The sequence below is a fragment of the Ranitomeya imitator genome, chromosome 1 (assembly GCF_032444005.1).
Source record: "Ranitomeya imitator isolate aRanImi1 chromosome 1, aRanImi1.pri, whole genome shotgun sequence".
NCBI lineage: Eukaryota > Metazoa > Chordata > Amphibia > Anura > Dendrobatidae > Ranitomeya > Ranitomeya imitator.
The window spans coordinates 771,783,202-771,811,150 of record NC_091282.1 but is presented as its reverse complement, the minus strand read 5'-3'; the positions used below and the strand labels follow the sequence as shown (position 1 = coordinate 771,811,150).

The window sequence follows — 27,949 nt, the reverse complement described above, 5'->3', positions numbered from 1 at the left end:
TCGGGAGGATGGGAGCAGGAGTCGAATGGACGACAACTGTTTTGCGCTGCAGTGGCGCTTCTACTGGTCACTGGCCCGAAAGGATAAAGACTTTACTGCCAGGATCACAGCTGATTCTTTTTGTGAGATAAAACATTTCTCTGCCTCTTTTTATTAAAAAAAAGAAGTTTTACCTCCAAGAAAGAATCGTCCGTGAACCCGGCTGTAATGTCTGTATCCTGTATTATTTCCTCCCCTGCCCAGGAGCTGTGGTATGATCAGACCATGTCCCTGTACGGTTAGACACGACCATTACACAGCCGGGGACATATATAAGATTAGCTCAGCACAGGAACATTTTATTTATCATCCAATTGTGGACATTATTGTTATTCATAGATCTGTTGATTAAAATCTGCTTTTATTGGTGAGAAAACCCCTTTAACTCCAGGGCTAGCAAGTTGGTATAAAATGGAGAGGCTCCAACTGCTAACATAAACAATACATTGGGTGCAGTAGTACAATGCAGAATGTGCAGAATATTTTTTCATAAGAAATTGGGAAAGTTATGAAATTTCCTATAAATGTCTATTCTGCTCCTGATCTCAGGATCTCGGCTTCTAGTTGAGATTAATATGTGCTACACTTTATCCACATGCACAGTAGTGACCAGTGCTGTGAAGTCGGAGTTGTGCAGTCAGGGAAATTGAGGAGTCGGGGGTTTGGCTTAACAACTCAAAACCCTGGTTATCTCATTTAGAAGTTGATGGCAGCGATAACTCAGAGGAGATGGTTACAAAATGCTGCAGAAGTGGTACTGATGGACCGCAGCCTGAGGGTCACATGACTGTGTATATGGAGCATGTGAGAGAGGCATTGTCTCCCAGAAGCAAAGATGGTCGGAGGTCACCAATATGAGAACTGCGTCTAACGACTGTGGAACAACTTCAGAAACGTTCCTCAATGTAGGATCGGGAAGAGTTAATATCCATTTACAGCACAAAATCAGCCCAAGGGACAAAGGCCAGCAGTCCGTAGGGGAGGCTCATGACATCCTGGTCCTCAGGCTGCACTGCACTGTATAGGCATAAATTACTGCATGGGCTGAGGAATTATCCAGAAATCGTTGCCTGTGATTACAGGTCACCAAGCAATCCTCAAATATAAGAGAAGACTCCATACCAAGAAGAAGTACATCTGCAGTATTCAGAAACCATGCCTTCTCTGGGTGAAAGATTAATTATGATGGACAGAGGCAAAATGGAAAACTGTAGTCGAAGCAATCAAAATGTGATTTTTTTTTTTATGGAAATAGCAGATACAGTGTCCTGTGGACTCAAGGGGAGAGGGACCATCCTGCTTGTCATCAATAAGAGAAACCATCCGACTTGTCATCAAGGAGAGGGACCATCCGGCTTGTCGTCGAGGAGAGGGACCATCCGGCTTGTCGTCGAGGAGAGGGACCATCCGGCTTGTCGTCGAGGAGAGGGACCATCCGGCTTGTCATCGAGGAGGGATCATTCGGTTTGTCATCGAAGAGAGAAACCATCCGACTTGTGATCGAGGAGAGGGACCATCAGGCTTGTCATCGAGGAGAGAGCCATTGGACTTGTCATCAAGGAAAGGGACCATCGGCCTTGTCAACGAGGAGAGGGACCATAGGGCTTGTCATTGAGGAGAGGGACCATAGGGCTTATCAATGAGGAGCGGGACCATTGGGCTTATCAGCGCCCAGTTCACATCTCTGTATTAGTGCCTGTGGCAAGAGCAGCGCACACGAGAGGTGACATCAATACTGAGCGTTATATAGAGGTGTTAGACCAACATCTGCTCTATCCAGAAAAGGTTTTTCATGGACGACCTTGTATATTTCCTCAGGACAATGATAAACCCCATCCTGCCTCCATGACAGCAGCACGGCTCCGCAGAGTCCACGGGATCAACCGGCCACCTGCAGTCCAGACCTTTAGCCAATATAAAAGCTTTATGAAACAAGAAATCCAGCAACAACCCCAAACGGCAGTCACAAAAATCTGACATTAGACAAGGGGACAACGTTCATCTTCCAAAACTCCAGCGACGATCTCCTCACCTCCCCAACATTTACAGACTGTTGTGAGAAAAAGAGGTGATAATGACAAGCAAAAGGGAAAGGAAAGGCTAATTGCAACACAAAGGGATAAGGGAACCAAACATTAGAGAAGGGGTGTGGAGACCCTTAGGGCAGACAGGGTGACATTAGATCTGCCTATCATCCCTATATAGGTTCGGCACCTATTGCCAAGCAGGATATCTAATCCCTGCCTGACCCTGGTGATAAGCGTTAGTCAAACCCCACTGCCACTAAAGACAGATGGGCTAAACAAACAAGGGGAACACTTAGCTCGAGTAGACTCAGAGAGAAACACAGACATCCCCCAAACACCAAAGAGGAAGATAGCCGACTGCTATACAGTAGCTCCAAGCCTCAACAGTGAACTGGAAATATCTCCAGCAACTCCCAGCAGCAAGCTGAAAGTTATAAACACCCCTGTCCAGGTGTGTCAACTAGAGCTGGGGGAAGGTTGCAACTGTGTCCTAGAGTCAGATGGCCCAGGAAGAAGTCTGCAAAACAAACTGCTGAGACCTTCTGCTGCCAGATGCAGAGCGACGGTTGCAACCTCTGACAGATACGGCCTGGGCACAATGGTGGATGCAGCCTGGGTATGATGGGGGACACAGCTCAGACACAATGCCTTGGCACAGCTGTTTTCAGTCGTGTTGCCATCTTCAATTTCTAAATGAGGTTTTTCAGAAACACAGATACGTCCAGCATCCGATCTGTTTTTTTTTTTTTTGTGATCAAACAGAGGCTCAACGTTTGAGATGTTACGCAGACGCTCTGAAAGACGTACTGCACATCCCACAAAAACAGCTGTTTATCAGGACCCCTCCCCTCCCTATCTTTAATATTAGGTTGACGTACCAATCAAATTCAAAATGTATTGACTTCCGGGACGTGAGACTGGAGATCGACGACACTCGTCGTGTCCAGACTGACGTCTTCAGGAAGTCAACGGCAGTTAATGCTTTATTGCATGCTGACTCTGCAATAATCCATCTACTATTAGGGCCGTCCCGGTCGGACAGTTCTTAAGGATGAGGCGGATCTGTTCTACAGATGAAAAATTCTTTACACAAAGCACCGACCTTAGGTCGCGTTTCGAGGCTCGTGGTTATAGCCGTAGAAACATCAGGCGGGGTTTTGATAGAGCAAGAAGGACGCCTAGAAGGGATCTTCTTTATTCGGTTGGTAATAAGAGACAAGCAAAGACACAGGAAGAGAAAATTAGATTTATTACCACATACAACCACGAGTGGTTGAACATGAGAGATTTTGGCCAGACACTGGCCAGTACTAAGGACAGCGCCCTCCTTGGCCCCGGTTTTGGGTGACTTCCCGTCAATGACGGCAAGAAGGTCCCCTAATTTGGGCAACCTGCTAGTTTGCAGCCATTACGTTCCACCAATAACAAATCCCTTTAACACTTGTGGCCTGCTTTTGGGGTCATTTAAGTGTGGCCATTGTCTGGCCTGCACTAATATCTTGCGAACCTCAGTCTTTAGGTCATCCGATAGATCCAGAGTTTGACATTAGGCAGCATATCACATGTGGCACCTCAAATGTCATATACTATACCACATGTGGTTGTTCCCTGATCTATATCGGATTAACATCAAGAGAACTAAGGGTACGTGTTCGTGAGCACGTGAGGGATATTCGTGCCGCTAAGGCGGTTGTTGATGCCTCTGACCTGAAGACAATCCCCCGTCACTTTAAACAATAAAATAATTGTGACGTGGGGACTTTTCAGGTGAGAGGCATAGAGAGTGTACATTTGGGGGTGAGGGGTGGCAATTATAAAAAAGTCTTAACACAACGGGAGGCGAGGTGGATTGTGCGCGTCGACACAATGACACAAAAGGGACTAAACGAGTCCTTAAGCTTCTCATTTTTGTAATCCCTCTTCCTCCAAGTATAGTCTCCCACCTATATGGTTCTTGGGTATTTTTCCCAAACTCCCTTATCCTGATAGGATAGTTTCGTTATGGAGGTTATCCTGTTTGTCTTCTGCCCCTTAGTCCCATCCTTTGTCCCCTTGTGGATACCCTATATGGATCCTTGTTTTGTTTAGTTTATTTTATATTTCTCTTTTAACTTTTTCATTTTTTGCATACTGTTTTAGCCTTCATCACATCCTCTGTCAAGTTCCCGTGACCCGTTGCACCTTATAATACCAGGAATGCACAATCTAATCTGCCCGGCTGATGATGTATCGAGTGGTTCAAAACACATAGCTTGGAGCACCCTGTGATTTCTATTATTTATGATGGACTATTTAATACTGTGTGCCCCCTTTTTATATATCTGTTATCATTCTTTACGGTACAAATCCATCAGCTTAGCCATTCTAATTGCGGTCGTGCGCATGTGCTGTGTGCGCTCACTCTGCTCCCCGCCCGAACGGCGTCTTTACTGTCTCACGCGTGCGCCTGGGGAATCCCTCGGCAGCCCGTGACGCGGCATGACACCCTCTCTGACGCGGCGCTCGGTGATCGACACGTGCATGCGCCGCTGGTACCTCTGTGATTGGCTTAGGGTTGACACGTGACTAGTCACGTGTACACATGCCAATCCTATTTTAAGGTCCTGGTCACGCTGAATAGCACTTCCCCTTGAAAAAGCAAGACCACTGTAAGAAGCGAAACACGCGTCGGGGGTTCTGTACATTAGGATCCTATCCGATGCCCGCTGTATCTACCTCATCTGGGCAGCCCGCACCGGTGGTTATCCACATGTTCCATCCTTATGCACTTTATGATATAATTACCTATGTATACTGTATGCACTTTTTATGGTGTGTAATTTTCATACAATAAAGAATTATTTTTTTATAGTTCCTATTGACTCCTGTTGTACTCGTTTCAATGTTATTGCATGGAGTTGGTTCTTTTGGTTTGGGGTGTTTCATGCACTATTTAGTGTTTTGATTTCTCCCCTGTTGTGTTTAATATGTTTCCTGGTTCTGTTGCCAGCATTCTGTAATGCTGTAGATTAGCCCCTGATGTAACCTGAAAGATAAGAATAAAAAGTTAGATTATACTCACCAAGGGGCGGTCCCGGTGCGGTTCAGTTTGGGTCCGATGGGCGATTCGCAGTCCGGTCCGGCGCCTCCCATCTTCATCAGATGACGTCTTCTTTGCTTCCTGACGTGGCTCCTGCGCAGGCGTACTTTGTCTGACCTGTTGAAGGCAGAGCAAAGTACTGTAGAGTGCAGGCGCCGGGAAAGGTCCGAGAAGCCCAGCACCTGCGCACTGCAGTACTTTGCGCTGCCCTCAACAGGACAGATAAAATACGCCTGTGCAGTAGCCGGGACAGGAAGACGAAGAGTATGTCCTCACATGAAGATGGGAGGTGCTGAACCCGGACCACAACGCCCATCGGACCGGACCACCCCTGGGTGAGTATAATATAACCTTTATTTCTTATCTTTCAGGTTACATCAGGGGCTTATCTACAGCATTACAGAATGCTGTATATAAGCCCTTGATTGCACTGGCCGCAGTTTATATACGAAAAAGTAGGCGACAGATTCCCCTTAATGTGAAAAAGTGGCGAGCTGCTCCTGTGTCCTCTGCCTCCACAGGCGCCATTGTCACAAGATGGCCAATGTGCGGTTCTGGATGGTGAGGAGGAATGAAATCCTCCCCTCCCCCTCATCATGGACAGATGAACAACTTCACTTGTGTCCTATGAACGTGGCCCCATTGTGTGTGACAGAGATGATGGGAGTGTTAGTCTGTATCCACAGCTGAAGAATATATCGCCTCTATATAACTGGGCATAATGGCAGAAAGCGTATCACCATCAGGTAGCACGGTGGCTCAGTGGTTAGCACTACAGCCTTGCAGTGCTGGGGTTTCTGCCGGGTACTCCGGTTTCCTCCCACATTCCAAAGACATACTGATAGAGAATTTAGATTGTGAGCCCCAATGGGGACAGCGATGATAATGTGTGCAAACTGTAAAGCGCTGTGGAATATGTTAGCGCTATATAGAAAAAAATATTTATCAGTGAGTTACACACCAGTGCTCAGTGAGGAGGGCTCATATCTTATCTTTCTCCTCCAGCTTCTTCTCATCTCTTCATAAGCAACAAAAACTTTGTAGTAAGGCCCCTTTCACACTTGAGGTCTTTGCCGTCAGGCTCAATCCGGCGAATTTTGAAAAAAACAGATCCGGCGAAAGTTGCCGCCAGATCAGTTTTTTTTTTATAATAAAAAATAAATAAAATAAATAAAATAAAAATAAAAAAAATAAAGATTATTATTATTTTTTCTCAGACTTGTATTATTGCCGGATTGCTCACGTTTCGTCCGTCATTCGCCGGATACGGTGAAAAGTGTTTGTCCGTCATCTGGAAAAAACGTACAAAGTTACTTTTTTGGTCTGCGGCGAAAACCGGACAGCACCACCGCTTCCGGCTTTTTGCTAGAATGGAAGCCTATGTGCGCCGGATCCGTGTTTTTTTTTTTTTTTTTAACCGTGCATGCTCAGATTTTTTAGGATCCAATTAACGAGATCAGCTAGTCTGATCCGTCGCATCAATTTTTCACAATCAGCGATGATCCGTTTTTTTCAACATTCGCCAGATTGTGCCTGACGGCAAAAACCTGATGTGTGAAAGCAGCTTAACAGTGACAAGAATGAGGGCCAAGAGCAAATGTACAGTACTCCATCCACCAAGGGAGAGCCTGCAGCCAATGTCCCACACCCCTTCCGAGTAACATCCTGTATTATACCCCCGAGCTGCACTCACTATTCTGCTGGTGCAGTCACCGTGTATATATAATACATTATTGAACCTGTACTGATCTAGAGTTATACCCTGTATTAGACTCCACAGCTGCACTCACTATTCTGCGGGTACAGTCACTGTGTATATACATTACTGATCCTGATTTACATCCTGTATTAATAAAGCAACCAAGAAAAGCAGACACGCAAACGGAGCGCACACCCAGAAAAATGAAAGCTGAGTAGCAACAAATTACAAAAAGTTTATTGAAAACAGAGACACATACACTAGAATAAAAGCATGTTAAAATATAACAACCACACCCCTGGTCCCATGGTAAATACTCATGAAAGACAGCCCAAAATACAAATAGTAATATATGTGCTATACAACCAAACAATAATGGCAACCAAAAAATACCTATATATGAAAATCAATAATTAGACAGCATATAAGGGAGACCTGTAAAGTGGGGAATAAAACCCCCTAAGCCCTATAAAAATGTGGCTCAATAATACAGATATAATAGTACAAACCTATAAAAGAGCACAGAGGGTCTGGGTGTCCCCAGATACCCCCACTATGAATGAGTAGCCCTGCTATGGAAGACGAGCCTGTAACTATTAAGGGACCATAATAGGAAAAAAAAAAAGGGATAATACCAGCAAAAGATAAATTAAACCAAAGGAAAAATATAAATATAAAGCAAGCTTGTCAGGTGGGACAAAGATATAACCCAGGCTATAGAAAAGTGCCCACAAAGGTCAGGATATGTGGCACAATGGTAGGAAGAATACAAGGTATGAGTATAAATCACCCAATCAGGTCATCCGGTCTGCGCTGTCAGCTGTCAGGAGTAAAGGAAGATGGTCCCGGGATCCAGAAAGTGTGGGGAGGCCCCACGCGTATCCACGTGGGGCCTCCCCACACTTTCTGGATCCCGGGACCATCTTCCTTTACTCCTGACTTCTGACAGCCCAGACCGCATGACCTGATTGGGTGATTTATGTATTCTTCCTACCATTGTGCCACATATCCTGACCTTTGTGGGCACTTTTCTATAGCCTGGGTTATATCTTTGTCCCACCTGACCACCTTGCTTTATATTTATATTTTTCCTTTGGTTTAATTTATCTTTTGCTGGTATTATCCCTTTTTTTTTTTTTCCTATTATGGTCCCTTGATAGTTACAGGCTCGTCTTCCATAGCAGGGCTACTCATTCATAGTGGGGGTATCTGGGGACGCCCAGACCCTCTGTGCTCTTTTATAGGTTTGTACTATTATATCTGTATTATTGAATTGAGCCACATTTTTATAGGGCTTAGGGGGTTTTATTCCCCACTTTACAGGTCTCCCTTATATGCTGTCTAATTATTGATTTTCATATATAGGTATTTTTTGGTTGCCATTATTGTTTGGTTGTATAGCACATATATTACTATTTGTATTTTGGGCTGTCTTTCATGAGTATTTACCATGGGACCAGGGGTGTGGTTGTTATAGTTTAACATGCTTTTATTCTAGTGTATGTGTCTCTGCTTTCAATAAACTTTTTGTAATTTGTTGCTACTCAGCTTTCATTTTTCTGGGTGTGCGCTCCGTTTGCGTGTCTACTTTTCTTGGTTGCTTTATTATGTCCTTTTGGCTATGCATGGTGCTGCACCCCTTTATAGATCTACTATTAGCATAATATTACGTTTGCCCAGCTGTGGTGCTCCCTATTTTTCTATAAATCCCCTTACATCCTGTATTATACTCCAGAGCTGCACTCACTATTCTGCTGGTGCAGTCAATGTGTACATATATTACATTACTGAACCTGTACAGTAGAGGCTTGCAGGGGGAGGTCAGGAGAGCCCATCGAGATGGGGAAGTCTAAAGAAACTGGTAGGGTGTAGGGGGTTCATGAGAGGCCAGGAGGGGGAAGGCCATGAGAAAGGGGGCCAGTGTTTATAATAAAATATAAATATTTATTTGTACAGTCTCCCGTCCCCCACTAGTCCTGTCCAGGTCTCATGCGTTTTGGGCATTCCCTCTCCTCCTGCGTCTCGCCGTCCTCTATTTGGTACGCTGCTTCGGGGGTCTCCTCTTTGTCCGTCCTGTCGCCATTGTCAGAGAAGCTGCCGCCCTCCTCCAGGACTCGTCGCACTGTCACATTGATACGTGAGTCCCGTAGGTAGGCTTCACACACCTCCCAGTCGTGGGGCGAGCACGGCTCTACAAGGGGGCTGCTGTTGTCACTGGTTGGGGGCACAGATAAGCAGGGGGGCAGGACACCTCCTCCTGGGTGGCGCAGGATCCGTGGTACCGCATGGTACAGGAGACGGCTGGCACCAGACATGACCATAATGTCCCCACTGTGCATCATCATGGGGGTGGGGGCCACATCCCTGCTGAGACCCCCCAGGAGGAAGATACTGGATTGTCCGAAGCTGCAACGACAGGAAGAGAAGTGAGAAAAAAAACCTGAAAAACCATCAAACCGTGTAATCCTGAAGCCTCATCATGTGACCAGGCTGCGCAGGGTCCGCAGCCTCCACATCCAGCACATGTCCACCAAGGACGCAGGACGCACCACCATCTCATTTCATTGTTATCCTGCAGAAAAAGCAGGTGGAAACAATCAGTAAGCTGCTACCAAAGGATCTGATCTCAGAGGTTCTGCACCTCAGGAGACCCTTGTAATGCAGCGTCAGAGGACCAGGAGGGCGCGAGGAGACTGGCACAGAGTGGGACTGGCCAGTGGATGTGTGCGCCTCCTTCCTGCGCTGGACCTCTGCCCCTGCTGACACATGGGGATCCGGGCAGCCCTGACCGCCACACACCTGGCAGGCGCAATCAGACTGATGCTGGAGAGCAGATCACCACTCTGGGAAATCTGGGGTGCACATCCCATAGCAGGAAGATAAGGGGTTAATATGCTGGACAGCGCCTCACTAAGAACAGGCAGAACACTACTGGGGTCTGTCTGCAGCACCTTGTGGATGGCTTGCAAGTGAGAGGAGGGATGTCCCTGCGCTGCATGACATTTACAGACGGGGGACGCTGTGACGGCACCTGAAGGACAGGAGGGGGCTGCTGTGGTCCAGCTCTGACTCGTCCACATGGATGCCCAGCGACGAGTCCATGTGGTAGTAGTTGAGGATCCCGGCCTCAGCCTTAAAGTTGGGGAAACCGCAGGCCAGCGACACACAGCGTGACAGCTCCGCCAGGTCCACGGGGAACGGGCTATGCTGCTTCTTGTAGTACTTCTACAGGGAAAGAGAGAAAGATGAGAGTTCATGTCCGCATCCCTTCCTTACAGAACGGACCAGGGAGCCCTCATTGTAACGCATCAATGGAAACTTCTGTCATTGGGGGACAACGGGTGGGGGGGCAGCGAGACAAGGGGGTGGAAGTACAGCGAGATGATGGGGTGGGGGACAGCGAAAAGGACCAGCTGCAGCCACTTTTGGGCCCCAGAACCAGGCAGCCATGATACACCACGGGAGAAGGATCAGAAGTGTTGTGTGAGTAATATTCTAGAGCCCGCGCTGCAGCACAGACCACCTCATATCTCTGTACAGCGCCCACAACACAAACACATCCTCTCCCCTCCTCCCCTGCAGTGACGCCGTCTCTCCCCTCCTCCCCTGCAGTGTGACGCTGTCTCTCCCTCCCCCACAGTGACAACCCCTCTCCCTTCCTGCCTCTCTCCCCTCCTTCCCCGCAGTATGACACTGTCTTTCCCTTCCTCCCCGCATTGTGACGCCCCCTCTCTTCCTCCCCCAGTGTGACGCCGTCTCTCCCTTCCTCCCCCGCATTGTGACGCCCCCTCTCCCTCCTCCCCCGCAGTGTGATGCAGTCTCTCCCTTCCTCCCCCAGTGTGACTCCCCTCTTCCCTCCCCCGCAGTGTGACGCCGTCTCTCCCTTCCTCCCCCGCATTGTGACGCCCTCTCTCCCCTCCTCCCCCGCAGTGTGACGCCGTCTCTCCCTTCCTCCCCTGCATTGTGACGCCGTGTCTCCCTTCCTCCCCCGCATTGTGACGCCCCCTCTCCCCTCCTCCCCCGCAGTGTGATGCAGTCTCTCCCTTCCTCCCCCACAGTGTGACTCTCCTCTTCCCTCCCCCGCAGTGTGACGCTGTCTCTCCCTTCCTCCCCCGCATTGTGACGCCCCCTCTCCCCTCCTCCCCCGCAGTGTGACGCCGTCTCTCCCTTCCTCCCCTGCATTGTGACGCCGTCTCTCCCTTCCTCCCCCGCATTGTGACGCCCCCTCTCCCCTCGCAGTGTGATGCAGTCTCTCCCTTCCTCCCCCACAGTGCGACTCCCCTCTTCCCTCCCCCGCAGTGCGACGACCCCTCTCCACCACAGTGTGATGCTGCCTCTCCCATCCTCCCCCGCAGTGTGACGCCCCTCCACCACGGTCACCTTGGTGTCCCAGTTGTACTGGTAGCCCAGTGTCACCCAGCGCAGCTTCTCCAGCAGCGTCTTCTCACCCCGTCTCTGTGATGACTTGCTCCTATCAGATAACAGTGGGTGGAGTCAGACTTGTGAAGAACCAATGATGTGTGAGCGTCCAAGTGTCTCACCGAAGCTGGGCATGGCTGCTGCCCCAAAGGTCGCCGATGCCCCCCATGTGCAGGTCCAGATTACACATGTTGGGTTTCCGTGGATACAGCTTCAGACACTGTCGCACCCAGCGATGCTGCCAGCTGGGCAGGAAGGGGTTAACGATGAAGAGGAAACCTAGGAGGAGGGAACAGGGTCACCTGATTGGACAGAGTGGGATCTGCCCCTTCTGTTGGCTTCACTCACACACCGCCCATCCCTACCTGGAAAACCATCCACTTGGTACGCCGACCAGTGACACAGCGGCTTCAAGCCCACAAGGGCCGCCGCTTGGTCCGAGAGCGCCCCGCCACTGCCCACCTGCACCGTCTGCAGCTGTGGAGAAAGCATCCACCTCAGAATGAAGGAGGGGCCACAGATGGGGACACACGAGGGGATGGGGCCAAAGAAGGGTCAGTGCCACAGGAGAAAGAGGGGCTACAGGAGAAAATGGGGGAGGGAAGCTAAAGGAGGGGGAGCTACATTAGGGGGCAGGGGAGCTATAGGAGGGGGAGCTACACTAGGGGCTGGGAGGAGGTGACATGTGAGGGAGGGGAGCTACAGGGGTCTACAGGAGGGGACTGGGGAGGCAGCTACAGGAGAAAATGGGGGAGGGAGGCTAAAGGAGGGGGAGCTACATTAGGGGGCAGGGGAGCTATAGGAGGGGGAGCTACACTAGGGGGCGGGAGGAGGTACAGGAGAGGAGCTACAGGAGGGGACTGGGGAGAAGTTACACGAGGGTGGGATCACTAGAGCATGGAGGAGGGGTCACCAGGAGAGAGGCTATAATGGGAATCAAAACAGAGCGGTGAGGAGACACCCGGTTGGAGGACACATGTTCCCGGTCACTGACTCTGGGCTCTCCCGGGCGGAACTCCAGCACCTCGGACAGGTCGGCTGGCGGGCTCCTTCTCCTGTAGAAGCGGAAGATCTTGCGGAAAGCGTCCTCTCCCTGCTCCAGCACCGCGGTTGCCATCTTCACACTGCACAGAGGCTCCGCCTTCCGTCACTGGGGTCAGACGTCGTCAATCCGCACAAGATGGCGGTCGCGCAACAACTACGTGTACTGTACTGTACACATAGTCGGGGCCCCGCCCAGAGCACGGGAGACTCGTCACGTGGGGCCCTGGTCCGTTCACTCGCACGTCACATCCAGTCTGCAGCGCCTTCAATTTACAACAGTGAGAAACTGCGAGCGGAGGCCACCAGGGGGCGGAAGAGCGACAGCCACGAAACGGATCCGCTCGGGGAACACAAATCATTAATGGCAGTCTGAGGAAGGTTCCGCTGCTGATTGTACAAACCATCCAGATCCGCTGCCATCAACTCCTCTGTGTAGTCACCAACCAGTGACGTCCTGGATGTGCTCGAAAGACGGTGACTGCAGCACGAGACTTAAGTTGGTTTAATTTGTTCAGTTTCTTAGGCTACTTTCACACTGGCGTTTTTTTAAATCTGTCACAATGCGTCGTTTTGCAGAAAAATGCATCCTGCAAAAGTGCTTGCAGGATGCGTTTTTTCCCCATAAACTTCTATTGACGACGCATTTGCGACGGATTGGCACACTTCGCATCCGTCTTGCGACGGATGCATCGTGCTTTGGCGGACCGTCGGGAGAAAAAAACCCTACATGTAACGTTTTTTCTCCCGACGGACCACTATGCGCGGTCGGAACTCCGCCCCCACCTCCCCGCACCTTACAATGGGGCAGCGGATGCGCCGGAAAAATGCATCCGCTGCCTCCGTTGTGCAATGCAGCAAACGCTAGCGTCGGAATCTCTCCCCGACGCATTGCGACAATTCGGCAATTTTTTCTTTTCTGTTTTTTTTTTTTTTATAGGTTTAACTACAAAAAATAAGCATCACAATAACAAAAGACAATTCAGCGAGGAGCCCTGATGTGAATACGCCTAAAAACGGCTACAAAAACAATACAACTGGGCATCAAAGTGGGCACCAAAGAGCGCTGAAGAAAGGGTTAAATGCCTTTGGGCCACTGATCTCACACTGCAGACATATAGAACAGGGAGCCCCACATCCAAACCAGTTATTTCCAGCCTGGCCCAAATAGGTTCTGGGCATCAGAACTGGCATCAAAGTGGGCAGGCAGTCAATTTTGGCCATTAGAATAAGTAACTGATGTTTTTAAGGAGTTAAATGACTTTGGGCCACTGATCTGATACATAAAATACACAGATAGTGATGCCCTGCATCAAACCCAGGTCCCTCCAGTCTGGCCCAAATGGGTTCTGGGCACCAGAACTGGCATCAAATTGGGCAAACAGCACATTTTCGCAGATTTGAATAAGTAACTGATGTTTTTAAGGAGTTAAATGCCTTTGGGCCACTGATCTGATACTTTAAATTCACAGAGAGTGATGCCCTGCATCAAAGCCAGGTCCCTCCAGCCTGGCCCAAATGGGTTCTGGTCACACAGCCAATTTTCTCAGATTTGAATAAGTAACTGATGTTTTTAAGGGATATATAAGCAAAGAAGTATAGGCAGGCACCACCGCCAGGGATCACCTATAGCATGCTACAAAAGAACATAGTACCATAAACAGAAGAAAAGGGTAGCATGCATAATGAAGGGATCGCCACAGAAATTTAACAAAGTGTAACAATTTTTATTAGACCACACTTAAGAACACTACATAAAGCCGTTAAAAACAATTAAAATTGCAACACATAGCAAAATAGAAATGAAAACCAGACCTATGATAAGGTCAAACCACAGTGCCACCCCACACAGGCTACAAGCGAGTCCAGATAGGAGGGGTTTTAGGGATGCAACAGTATCCTACATAAAAGGCCCCCGTAGCTAGAGGTTGCCGGACAAATAGGGCGTCCTATACTACGTGACAAAAATGAACCAGGCCTCCAAGGTAGCGTTCCTGTGCAATATATCAGGGCTAATAGAAGATGGCAATATTAGGGGGTGGCGCCGGGCAAAAATGCCCCATGCGTGTCGCCAGCAAACTGGCTTCTTCACTGAGGAGCGAGAAAAAGGGAAACTTCCCGACACAACAACGGTCCACCCAACAGCCACAGCAGGAATTGGCGGGAACCAGTCCCACTGGCCTCAGCACTGCTACAGAATGTTGTACCATGATCACTGCGCCCACATTGCTTTGTTCCTGCCGCCAGAATTACACTTTTACGATTTCCAGTGACAGGACCAAAACAATATGGGCGCAATGGTTCCAGGAAGACGTGTGGCCGTGTGTGCAGTCAGGGTTAGGCCCCGGCCCGCGATGTCCCTGCGCCACATTCCCTTCAGCAATGTGGAACAGCCATCCACTTCACTTCCAGCAGCAGGATGGGGAGGGGGAGGCCATTAAATAATAATAATCTTTAGTTTTATATAGCGCTAACATATTCCGCAGCGCTTTACAGGTTGCACACATTATCATCACTGTCCCCGATGGGGCTCACAATCTAGAATCCCTATCAGTATGTCTTTGGAATGTGGGAGGAAACCGGAGTGCCCGGAGGAAACCCACGCAAACATGGGGAGAACATACATATTCCTTGCAGATGTTGTCCTGGGTGGGATAATAACCCAGGACCCCAGCGCTGCAGTGTTAATCACTGAGCCACCGTGCTGCCCAAACAGTCTGTCCGAAATTTGTATAGAGAGCGGGAGCTATTCAGAGGGGTTCTCTGTATACAGGGGGGTCAGCACAGAATATACACGGAATGCGGCACAGGTGTTCAGAACTACAGGATTGGTTCATAGAAAACTGCCGACCTCAGGAATCAGACGCATTAGACGCTCCTATGCTGGGACTTGCAGTGCTCGCCTCCACAGACACAGCAGGCAGATGCTGAGACTTGCAGTGCTCGCCTCTACCGACACAGCAGGCAAATGCTTGGACTTGCAGTGCTCGCCTCCACAGAGCGAGCAGGCGGATGCTGGGACTTGCAGTGCTCACCTCCACAGACAGAGCTGGCTGATGCTGAGACTTGCAGTCCTCGCCTCCACAGACAGAGCTGGTAGATGCTGAGACTTGCAGTGCTCACCTCCACAGACAAAGCTGGCCTGGCAGATGCTGGGACTTGCAGTGCTCGCCTCCACAGACAGAGCAGGTGGATGCTGGGACTTGCAGTGCTCACCTTCACAGACAGAGCAGGTAGATGCTGGGAGTTGCAGTGCTCAGCTCTAGAGATGGGCAAACTGAACAGTAAAATCCAGCATTTGTACCGAACACCTACAGATCGGGCAAGGACACTGGACCCAGCTTGACTAGAAAGTCTGCGTTACTGTTTAGGTTCGACCCCCAGAATCTGTTTGTCACGTGCAAGATAGCGCAGCAAACAGTGCTGCTGATGGGTAGTAAAATTACCGCCGGTCCGACAGCCACAGTTCCTACACTGTCAAATGACAGCGTGAGCCCGCAGCTGTGATTTGAGGTAAATTTACCTCCAGTCACTGACGTGGGTTGATGGGACTACTGCTTCCATCAGTCTACTCCTGCTACCGCTAATAACAGCGAGAACATGAGCCCCTGATGGGAGCATTCATCAGCCAATACCTGCGCTTTAAATAATTTAAATTAAAAAAAAGAAAGAAAATCAACCCAGTGTGGGTTCCCCTGTATTTTTGATAACCATACAAGCAAGACGGACATCTGTGGGCTGCAACAATAGAAGGATCCCCCCCCCCACATTTTTGACAACCAGCCTTGCTAAGGCTACGTTCACATTAGCGTTGTGTGGTGCTGCGCCGGGCGCAGCTGCGGCGACGCATGCGTCATGCGCCCCTATATTTAACATGGGGGGGGCGCATGGACATGCGTTGTCTTGCGTTTTGTGACGCATGCGTCATTTTGGCACAAGCGTCAGGGCGCAGAGGACGCTGCATGATGTAGTTTTTTCTGCGCCAAAAATCATGCAAAGCTGAACGCATGCGTCACAAAAAGCTGCGTTTTGCATGCGTTTTTGCATGCGTTGCGTCGCCGACGCAGCACCGCACAACGCAAATGTGAACTTAGCCTAAAGCAGACAGCTGGGGGCTGGTATTCTCAGGCTGGTAAGGGGCCATTGACATTGCCCCCCTGCCCCGCCAAAAGACAGCAGCCTGCAGCTGCCCAGGAACAGGACACATCTAACAGAAGCACTAATTCTGGCGCTTTGCCCTGTAGCAGTGGCAAGTGGGGTTCATATTTATGAGGATGATGTCACCTTTGTATTGTCCGGTAACATCAAGCCAACAGATTAGTAATGGAGAAACCCCTATAAGACACCCCTCCATTACTTATCCTATAGCTATATGGTAAATAAAAGACACATCCAGAATAAATTCTTTTAATTGAAAGAATGACACAGACTTTAATAATGATTTTATATTAAACCATACGCACGTCATAACCCATTACATTGAAGCCCTCGTCTCCTGTAATAAAACCATATCCCTCACCTCTCCGTCGTTCTGTGCCGTGCCGTAATCCATGCTTGGGGATAGTTTTCAACCTGGACGGTGCCAAAATGACCTTCCAAGCCAAAATCCATCAATGAATGAGATGTTGTGAGCGCAGCATCAGTGAGCAGCAGAAGCATCAACCAGGTTACTGCTGGACACTGAGCTGTATTCCCATCCAGGCCCCTGAACTGCGGTGACTTCAGTAAGATCACCGATAGCACAGTGAGAAAAAAACTCGCATTGCAACAGTGAGTTCACCAGAAGAAATTTCTCAGTGAACTCCCTGAGCTCATCACAGCACCGTGAGACTTTCACAGTGTGAGGAGGGACCTCAAAGAAGTCATCGCAGTATCGGGGCCCAGCTGAGAACGCAGCCTCAGTAACGGGCAGTAAACTCGATGATGTCACCACTAGTCACTGATGCTACGCTCGCAGCATCTCATTCACCAGTGGTTCTCAGTCTGGACAGTCGCATCTTGGCACCATTCAGGTTGAAAACTATTTATCCCCCAGACATGGAATACGGTGTGGGACAGAACAACAGACAGGTGAGGAATGTTTTTTATTTTATTACAAGACGGATTCAATGGAATAAGCTATGACGTGAGTATGGTTTAATTTAAAATCATTAAAGGAGTCTGTGTCATTCCTTCAATTAACCCCGAGCCTGTTTTCACCTTTCTGTCCACGCCAGTTTTTACAGTTCTGACCAGTGTCACTTTAGGAGGGAACGCTTCAATGGGTCCCATATTCTGAGATTGTTTTCTCGTGACAAATTGTACTTCATGATAGTGGTAAAATTTCTTTGACATGACTTGTGTTTATTTGTGGAAAAATAAACAGAAATTTGGTGGCAATTTGGAAAGTTCGCAATTTTCAAACTTTTAATTTTTATGCCCTTAACTTTTGTGCAATATAGCTCTCTGATTTAATAAATAACATTTCCCACATATGTACTTTACATCAGCACACTTTTATAATTTTTTAACGCCTTTACCCACAAGGGTGGTTTGCACGTTAATGACCAGGTAAATTTTTACAATTCTGACCACTGTCCCTTTATGAGGTTATACATCTGGAACGCTTCAATGGATTCTGATCATTCTGTCATTGTTTTCTCGTGACATATTGTACTTCATGTTACTGGTAAAATCGCCTTAACATTACTTGAGTTTATTCGTGAAAAAAAAAACGGAAATTTGGCGAAAACTTTGCAATTTTCCAACTTTGAATTTTTATGCCCTTAAATCACAGAGATATGTCACACAAAATACTTAAGTAACATTTCCCACATATCTACTTTACATCAGCACAATTTTGGAACCAACATTTATTTTGTTAGGGAGTTATAGGGGTTAAAAGTTGACCAGCAACTTCTCATTTTTACACCACCATTTTTTTTTTAGGGACCACATCTCATTTGAAGTTATTTTGAGGGGTCTATATGATAGAAAATACCCAAGTGTGACACCATTCTAAATACTGCACCCCTCAAGGTACTCAAAACCACATTCAAGAAGTTTATTAACCTTTCAGGTGTTTCACAGGAATTTTTGGAATGTTTAAAAAAAAAATGAACATTTAACTTTTTTTCACAAAAAATTTACTTCAGATCCAATTTGTTCTATTTTACCAAAGGTAACCGGAGAAATTGGATCCAAAACGTTGTTGTGCAATTTGTCCTGAGTATGCCGATACCTCATATGTGGGGGAACCACTGTTTGGGCACATGGGAGAGCTCGGAAGGGAAGGAGTGCCGTTTGACTTTTCAATGCAAAATTGTCTGGAATTGAGATGGGACGCCATGTCTCGATTGGAGAGCCCCTGATGTGCCTAAACATTGAAACCCCCCACAAGTGACACCATTTTGGAAACTAGACCACCTAAAGAACTTATCTAGATGTGTTTTAAAAACATTGAAACCCCAAGTGTTTCACTAAAGTTTATAATGCAGAGCCGTGAAAATAAAAAATCTTTCTTTTTCCAGAAAAATTATTTTTTTAGCCCCCAGTTTTGTATTTTTCCAAGAATAACAGGAGAAATCGGACCCCATAAGTAGTCCAATTTGTCCTGAGTACGCTGATACCCCATATGTGGGAGAAAACTACTGTTTGGGGGCATCGCAGAGCTCAGAAGGGAAGGAGCACCGTTTTACTTTTTCAACGTAAAATTGTATAGATTGAGATCGGACGTCATGTTGCGTTTGCAGAGCCCCTGGTGTGCCTGAACAGTGGAAACCTCCAATTCTAACTCCAACCCTAATCCCAACCATAACCACACCCCTAATCCCAATCCCAACACACCCCTAACTCCAACCCTAACCATACCCCTAACCCTGACACACCCTTAACCCAACCGTAAACGTAATCCAAACCCTAACCCCAACTCTAGCCCCAATCCTAACTTTAGCCCAAGCCATAACCCTAATGGGAAAATGGAAATAAATACTTTTTTTTTATTTTATTATTTTTCCATAACTAAGGGGGTGATAAAGGGGGGTTTGATTTACTATTTATAGAGGGTTTTATAGCTGATTTTTATGATTGGCAGCTGTCACACACTAAAAGACGCTTTTTATTGCAAAAAATATTTCTTGCGTTACCACATTCTGAGAGCTATAATTTTTCCATATTTTGGTCCACAGAGTCATGCGAGGTCTTGTTATTTGCAGGACGAGTTGACTTTTTTTTATTGATACCATTTTCGGGCATGTGACATTTTTTGATCGCTTTTTATTCCGATTTTTATGAGGCAGAATGAACAAAAACCAGCAATTCATGAATTTCTTTTGGGGGGGGGCATTTATACCGTTCCGCGTTTGATAAAACTGATAACGCAGTTTTATTCTTCAGGTCAGAACGATTACAGCGATACCTCATTTATATTTTTTTTATGTTTTGGTGCTTTTATACAATAAAATCTATTTTACAGAAAATATTTTTGCATCGCTTTAGTCTGAGGGCTATATCTTTATTTTTTTGCTGATGATGTTGTATGGCGGCTCGTTTTTTGCGGGACAAGATGACATTTTCGGTGGTACCATGTTTATATCCGTCTTTTTGATCGCGTGTTATTCCATTTTTTGTTCGGCGGTATGATGATAAAGCATTGTTTTTTGCCTCTTTTTTTTACGGTGTTCTCTGAAGGGGTTAACTAGTGGGACAGTTATAGGTCGGGTTGTTACGGACGCGGCAATACGAAATGTGTACTTTTATTAATTTTATTTACATAAATGTATTTATTGGAATAGTAGATGGTGGCCCGATTCTAACGCATCGGGTATTCTAGAATATGCATGTCCACATAGTATATTGCCCAGCCACGTAGTATATTGCCCAGCCACGTAGTATATTGCCCAGCCATGTAGTATATTGCCCAGTGACGTAGTATATAGGCCAGCCACGTAGTATATTGCCCAGCTACGTAGTATATTGCCCAGTGACATAGTATATTGCACAGCGACGTAGTATACAGCACAGAGCCACGTAGTATATTGCCTAGTGACGTAGTATATTGGCCAGCCACATACTATATTGCCCAGTAACGTAGTATATTGCACAGCCACGTAGTATACAGCACAGAGCCACGTAGTATATTGCCCAGCCACGTAGTATATTGCCCAGTGACGTAGTATATTGCCCAGCCACATAGTATATTGCCCAGTGACGTAGTATATTGCCCAGCCACGTAGTATATTGCCCAGCTACGTAGTATATTGCACAGCAACGTAGTATACAGCACAGAGCCATGTAGTATATTGCCTAGCCACGTAGTATATTGCACAGCGACGTAGTATATTGCCCAGTGACGTAGTATATTGCACAGTCACGTATGTCACAGGTTAAAAAATAAACATACCTTCGGATCCGAGGGCCCCTTGTAGTTCTAACATACTCAACTTCGGATCTGGTGCAGGCGATGAGCGCGCGGCTGCTGCCATCTTCCGTTCCCAGGATGCATTGCGAAATTACCCAGATGACTTAGCGGTCTTGCGAGGCCGCTAAGTCTTCTGGGTAATTTCGCAATGCATCGCCGGGAACGGAAGATGGCGGCCGACTCTGCGTACAATGGAGGGTGAGTATAGCAGGGTTTTTTTTTATTATTATTTTTAACCCCTTAGTGACAGAGCCAATTTGGTACTTAATGACCGAGCCAATTTTTACAATTCTGACCACTGTCACTTTGAGGTTATAACTCTGGAACGCTTTAACGGATCCCACTGATTCTGAGACTGTTTTTTGTGACATATTGTACTGCATGTTAGTGGTAACATTTCTTCGATATTACTTGCGATTATTTATGAAAAAAACGGAAATATGGCGAAAATTTTTAAAATTTTGCAATTTTCAAACTTTGTATTTTTATGTCCTTAAATCAGAGAGATATGTCACGAAAAATAGTTAATAAATAAAATTTCCCACATGTCTACTTTACATCAGCACAATTTTGGAAACAAAATTTTTTTAGTTAGGGAGTTATAAGCGTTACAAGTTGACCAGCAATTTCTCATTTTTACAACACCATTTTTTTTAGGGACCACATCACATTTGAAGTCGTTTTGAGGGGTCTATATGATAGAAAATAACCAAGTGTGACACCATTCTAAAAACTGCACCCCTCAAGGTGCTCAAAACCACATTCAAGAAGTTTATTAACCCTTTACGTGCTTCACAGGAACTGAAACAATGTGGAAGGAAAAAATGAACATTTAACTTTTTTTTGCAAACATTTTAATTCAGAACCATTTTTTTTTATTTTCACATGTGTAAAAACAGAAATGTAACCATAAATTTTGTTATGCAATTTCTCCTGAACACGCCAATACCCCATATGTGGGGGTAAACCACTTTATGGGCGCACCGCAGAGCTTGGAAGTGAAGGAGCGCCGTTTGACTTTTTCAATGCAGAATTGGCTGGAATTGAGATCGGACGCCATGTCACGTTTAGAGAGCCCCTGATGTGCCTAAACAGTGGAAACCCCCCACAAGTTACACCATTTTGGAAACTAGACCCTTAAGGAACTTATTTAGATGTGTGGTGAGAACTTTAAACCCCCAGGTGCTTCACAGACGTTTATAACGTAGAGCCGTGAAAATAAAAAAAATCGCATTTTTTCTACAAAAATGATCTTTTTGCCCCCAAATTTTTATTTTTACAAGGGTAATAGGAGAAATTAGACCACAAAAAGTTGTTGTGCAATTTCTCCTGAGTACATCAATGCCCCATATATGGGGGTAAACCACTGTTTGGGTGCACCGCAGAGCTTGGAAGAGAAGGAGTGCCGTTTTACTTTTTCAATGTAGAATTGGCTGGAATTGAGATCGGACGCCATGTCGCGTTTGGAGAGCCCCTGATGTGCCTAAACAGTAGAAACCCTCCACAAGTGACCCCATTTTGGAAACTAGACCCCCCATGGAACTTATTTAGATGTGTGGTGAGAACTTTGAATGCCCAAGTGCTGCACAGAAGTTTAGAATGCAGAGTGGTGAAAATAAAAAATATATTTTTTTTCCACAAAAAAGGTTTTTTAGCCCCCAATTTTTTATTTTCACAAGGGTAACAGGAGAAATTGGACCACTAAAGTTGTTGTCCAATTTATCCCGAGTACGCTGATGCCCCATATGTGGGGGTAAACCACTGTTTGGGCGCACGGCAGAGCTCGGAAGGGAAGGAACGCCATTTTGGAATGCAGACTTAGATAGAAAGGTCTGTGGGCGTTATCTTGCGTTTGCAGAGCCCCTGATGTACATAAACTGTAGTAACCCCCCACAATTGACCCCATTTTGGAAACTAGGCCCCCCAAGGAACTTATCTAGATGTGTGGTGAGAACTTTGAATGCCCAAGTGCTTCACAGAAGTTTATAAAAATAAAAAATATTTAGGGTCGTGAAAATAAAAAATATTTTTTTTCCACAAAAAAGATTTTGTAGCCCCCAAGTTTTTATTTTTACAAGGGTAACAGGAGAAATTGGACCCCAAAAGTTGTTGTCCAATTTATCCCGAGTACGCTGATGCCCCATATGTGGGGGTAACCCACTGTTTGGGCGCACGGCAGAGCTCAGAAGGGAGGGAGCACCATTTGACTTTTTGAGCGCAAAATTGGCTGTCGTGTTTGGAGACCCCCTGATGTACCTAAACAGTGGAAACCCCCCAATTCTAACTCCAACCCTAACCCCAACACACACTCCTAACCCTAATCCCAACCCGATCCATAATCCTAATCACAACCCTAACGATAATCACAACCCCAAAACAACCCTAATGTCAACCCTAACCATAACCCTAATCAAAACCCTAAATCCAACACACCCCTAATCCTAATCTCAACCCTAACCTCAAACCTAACCCTAATCCCACTACACCCCTAATCACAACCCTAACCTTAACCCTAATCCCAAACCTAACCCTAATTCCAAGCGTAACCCTAATGCCAACCCTAATCCAAACCCTAACCCTAATCCCAACTCTAACCCTAACTTTAGCCGCAACCCTAGCCCTAACTTTAGCCCCAACCCTAACCCTAGCCCTAAGGCTACTTTCACACTTACGTCGTTTGGCATCCGTCGCAATCCGTCGTTTTGGACAAAAAACGAATCCTGCAAATGTGCCCGCAGGATGCGTTTTTTGCCCATAGACTTGTATTGCCGACGGATCGCGACGTGCACTGGATCAGTTGTGTTTTGGCGGACCGTCGGCACAAAAAATCGTTCAATGTAACGTTTTTTTGTACGTCGCGTCCGCCATTTCCAACCGCGTTTTTTTTTTGCGATCGCCGGAAAACGGTTAATTACCGGCGATCGCAAAAGTGGGGTCGGTGAAAAACCCCCCGAATCATGTTCTCTGGGGTCTCGGCTACCCCCAGCAGCCGAGATCCCGGAGAAAATTGGACTCTGGGGGGCGCTATTTACTTTTTCCACAAGCTGTGGTTTAAGTACCCTTAACTGCCGCCGTTAAAAGGCGTATCGGCGGTCGTTAACGGGTTAACATTTGATTTTTTACTATTCATGCCGCATAGGCAGCATCAATAGTAAAAAGTTGAGGACACACAAGGTTAATAGTGGCGGTAACGGAGTGCGTTACCCGTGGCATTACGCGGTCCGTTACCGCCGGCATTAACCCTGTGTTAGCGGTGGCTGGAGGGGAGTATGAGGGCGCCGGGCAGTGACTGCGGGGAGTAAGGAGCGGCCATTTTCTTCCAGACTGTGCCCGTCGCTGATTGGTTGAGGCTTTATTTCTGCGACCAATCAGCGACTTGGAATTTCCTTGACAGACAGAGGCCGCGACCAATGAATATCCATGACAGACAGACAGACAGAAGAAGGACAGAAAGACGGAAGTGACCCTTAGACAATTATATAGTAGATATATAATAAATAAAAAAGTAAAAAAATGTTAAAAAATTAAACAAAATCATAAAATAAAATAAAAAATATTAAACATATATTATATATACTGTGTATGTGTGTGTGTTTATATATATATATACACATATATGCAGCGCCCCAGAGACCTGGTCGTTGCAGTAACGTCGCTCTGCCACTAAGGGGAGTGATGGTACGTCTGATGGCACTAAAGGAGTTCATCTGACCAAGTATCACCGGCACACATTACACTTCACACTCCGGCCACTAGGGGGAGCAAAAGGTTTTATTTATTAGGCCACTCCTCACACTGGTAAAACTAGGGGTTGGATAGGAAGTTAGTCAGAAGCTGACTGGGTTTTGTTCAGGCAACATCCCGTGGCAGGGGGTGTTGCGGGGGAAGATTCAGGGGGGTCCCTGTCAGGCGTGGGAACCTGGCAGGCACCTAGCGACAAGGATAGAATGTTACGGAGCCGCGCCTTCGCTATCTACGGCGGCATCCAAAGAAAGGACACAAAGCAAAGGATATTGTGGACAGTGAGAAACTAGATCAAAGCACAAAGGAGAGCCAGTAGGAGTCGTGCCCGGAGAACGGCAACATCCTACTGAGGCGTGTATCCGGTGCCCGGAACACCGAGGAAGTAACTGACTTTATGCCTTACTTCAAATACCGCAGGACAGTTAATTATAGGTTGGCTGTCTACCTTACATCACCTAACCAGACATAGGGGGCAACGCATGGAGAGGGGCGTCTCGGGTCCCGGAAGAGCTCCGAGCCTTCCCGTCAAATGGGTGCATCCTAGCCATAGCAAACCTGGGGGACGGAGAATAGAAAGAACTAGAAAGAACTGGAACGAACGAGAATTGAAGTTGTGAGGACTATCCCGAATGCTCAGCAGGGAAGCACTACAACACACAGGCGCTAGTGGTAGGCCACGATTTCCACCTGCAAAGGGAACTCTGGATGTGCCTTCGGACCGGCCGGTCTCAGACAGCCCTGTTAACCGTGCTCTGGATTGAGGATCCTGAAGTCACCAGTAAAGAGACTGCAACCCTGTGTCCTCGTTATTGTCTGCACCTCACATCATCACCACCTACACTACTGGGAAGCCCTGGGGACATACTTCACCTGTGGGAAGGTAAACCATCTAGCTGCCATCACATCACCCCTGTGGACCCCAAGCAGCGTCGGTAACCCTGACCGAATACCACAGGTGGCGTCACAAAACCTTGACAGACTTGCATCACCTTTCATTGGACGCCCCTTAGCAGGGTCACGGACCGGGTCCAGCCACCGTGACAACCCCAGAACGGAGACAGAGAGGACCGGTACCGAATAACCTGTGGCCCTGTGTCTGGGGGCGCTCCAACTATATATATTATATATATATATATATACATACATATATACATATTTACACACATATACATACATATATATATATATATACATACATGCATACATACACACACTGAAGGCATCAAAACTATGAATTAACACATGTGGAATTATATACTTAAGAAAAAAGTGTGAAGCAACTGAAATTATGTCTTATATTCTAGGTTATTCAAAGTAGCCACCTTTTGCTTTGATGACTGCTTTGCACATTCTTGGCATTCTCTTGATGAGCTTCAAGAGGTAGTCACCGGAAATGGTTTTCACTTCACAGGTGTGCCCTGTCAGGTTTAATAAGTGGGATTTCTTGCCTTATAAATGGGGTTGGGACCATCAGTTGTGTTGTGCAAAAGTCTGGTGGATACACAGCTGATAGTCCTACTGAATAGACTGTTAGAATTTGTATTATGGCAAGAAAATAGCAGCTAAGTAAAGAAAAACGAGTGGTCATCATTACTTTAAGAAATGAAGGTCAGTCAGTCCGAAAAATTGGGAAAACTGTGAAAGTGGCCCCAAGTGCAGTGGCAAAAACCATCAAGCGCTACAAAGAAACTGGCTCAACATTAGGACCGCCCCAGGAAAGGAAGACCAAGAGTCACCTATGCTTCTGAGGATAAGTTTATCCGAGTCACCAGCCTCAGAAATCGCAGGCTAACAGCAGCTCAGATTAGAGACCAGGTCAACGCCACACAGAATTCTAGCAGCAGACACATCTCTACAACAACTGTTAAGAGGAGACTTTGTGCAGCAGGCCTTCATGGTAAAATAGCTGCTAGGAAACCACTGCTAAGGACAGGCGACAAGAAGAAGAGACTTGTTTGGGCTAAAGAACACAACAAATGGAGTGGAAATTTGTGCTTTGGTCTGACGAGTCCAAATTTGAGATCTTTGGTTCCAACCATCCGTGTCTTTGTGCGATGCAGAAAAGGTGAACAGATGGACTCTACATGCCTGGTTCCCACCGTGAAGCATGGAGGAGGAGGTGTGATGGTGTGGGGGTGCTTTGCTGGTGACACTGTTGGGGATTTATTCAAAACTGAAGGCATAATGAACCAGCATGGCTACCATAGCATCTTGCAGCGGCATGCTATTCCATCCGGTTTGCGTTTAATTGGACCATCATTTATTTTTCAACAGGACAATGACCCCAAACACACCTCCAGGCTGTGTAAGGGCTATTTGACCAAGAAGGAGAGTGAAGGGGTGCTACGCCAGATGACCTGGCCTCCACAGTCACAGACCTGAACCCAATCAAGATGGTTTGGGGTGAGCTGGACCACAGAGTGGAGGCAAAAGGGCCAGTAAGTGCTAAGCATCTCTGGGAACTCCTTCAAGATTGTTGGAAGATCATTCCCGGTGACTACCTCTTGAAGCTCATCAAGAGAATGCCAAGAGTGTGCAAAGCAGTCATCAAAGCAAAAGGTGGCTACTTTGAAGAACCTAGAATATAAGACATATTTTCAGTTTCACACTTTTTTGTTAAATATTTAATTCCACGTGTTAATTCATAGTTTTGAAGCCTTCAGTGTGAATGTACTATTTCATAGTCAAGAAAATACAGAAAAATCTTTAAAGGGAACCTGTCACCCCCAAAATCGAAGGTGAGCTAAGCCCACCAGCATCAGGGGCTTATCTACAGCATTCTGTAATGCTGTAGATAAACCCCCGATGTATCCTGAAAGATGAGAAAAAGAGGTTAGATTATACTCACCCAGGGGCGGTCCCGCTACGATAGGCGTCGCGGTCCGGGCCTCCCATTTTCTTACGATGACGTCCTCTTCTTGTCTTCACGCTGCGGCTCCAGCGCAGGTGTACTTTGTCTGTCCTGTTGAGGGCAGAGCAAAGTACTGCAGTGTGCAGGTGCTGGGCTTCTGACCTTTCCCGACACCTGCGCACTGCAGTACTTATTAAAGGGAACCTGTCACCCCGTTTTTTGAGATTGAGATATAAATACTGTTAAATAGGGCCTGCGCTGTGTGTTACTATAGTGTATGTAGTGTACCCCGATTCCCCACCTATGCTGAGAAATAACTTACCAAAGTCGCCGTTTTCGCCTGTCAATCAGGCTGGTCAGGTCGGGAGGGCGTGTTCACAGCGCTGGTTCTTCCTCAGCTTTACGTTGGTGGCGTAGTGGTGTCCGCATGTTGAGGTGACTAATCCACTGTGGGCACGTGAACAAGCAGCGCGCGATCTGCGCTGTCATCCCTTTCGTCGGTGGGGGCGGCCATCTTCCTGGGGCCGCGCGTGCGCAGATCGAGTGCTCTGCTGCACGGGGCTTCAGGAAAATGGCCGCGGGATGCCGCGCGTGCGCATTAGAGATCGCGGCGGCCATTTTCCCAAAGCCGTGATGCAAACTATTATTAGGC

At 47.0% G+C, this 27,949-nt stretch overlaps 1 protein-coding gene across 1 annotated transcript; it reads right to left on the bottom strand.

The window, feature by feature from the left end:
• Window positions 1-8,767: 8,767 nt before the first annotated feature.
• ALKBH1 (alkB homolog 1, histone H2A dioxygenase) lies at window positions 8,768-12,468 on the bottom strand. The gene is made up of 6 exons (XM_069735766.1): window positions 12,258-12,468; window positions 11,629-11,740; window positions 11,386-11,542; window positions 11,225-11,315; window positions 9,876-10,069; window positions 8,768-9,250 (listed from the first exon to the last, which is right to left on the bottom strand). Exons 1-6 carry the CDS (start codon window positions 12,378-12,380, stop codon window positions 8,815-8,817), a joined length of 1,113 nt encoding a protein of 370 aa, XP_069591867.1. The 5' UTR covers window positions 12,381-12,468; the 3' UTR covers window positions 8,768-8,814.
• Window positions 12,469-27,949: the final 15,481 nt, after the last annotated feature.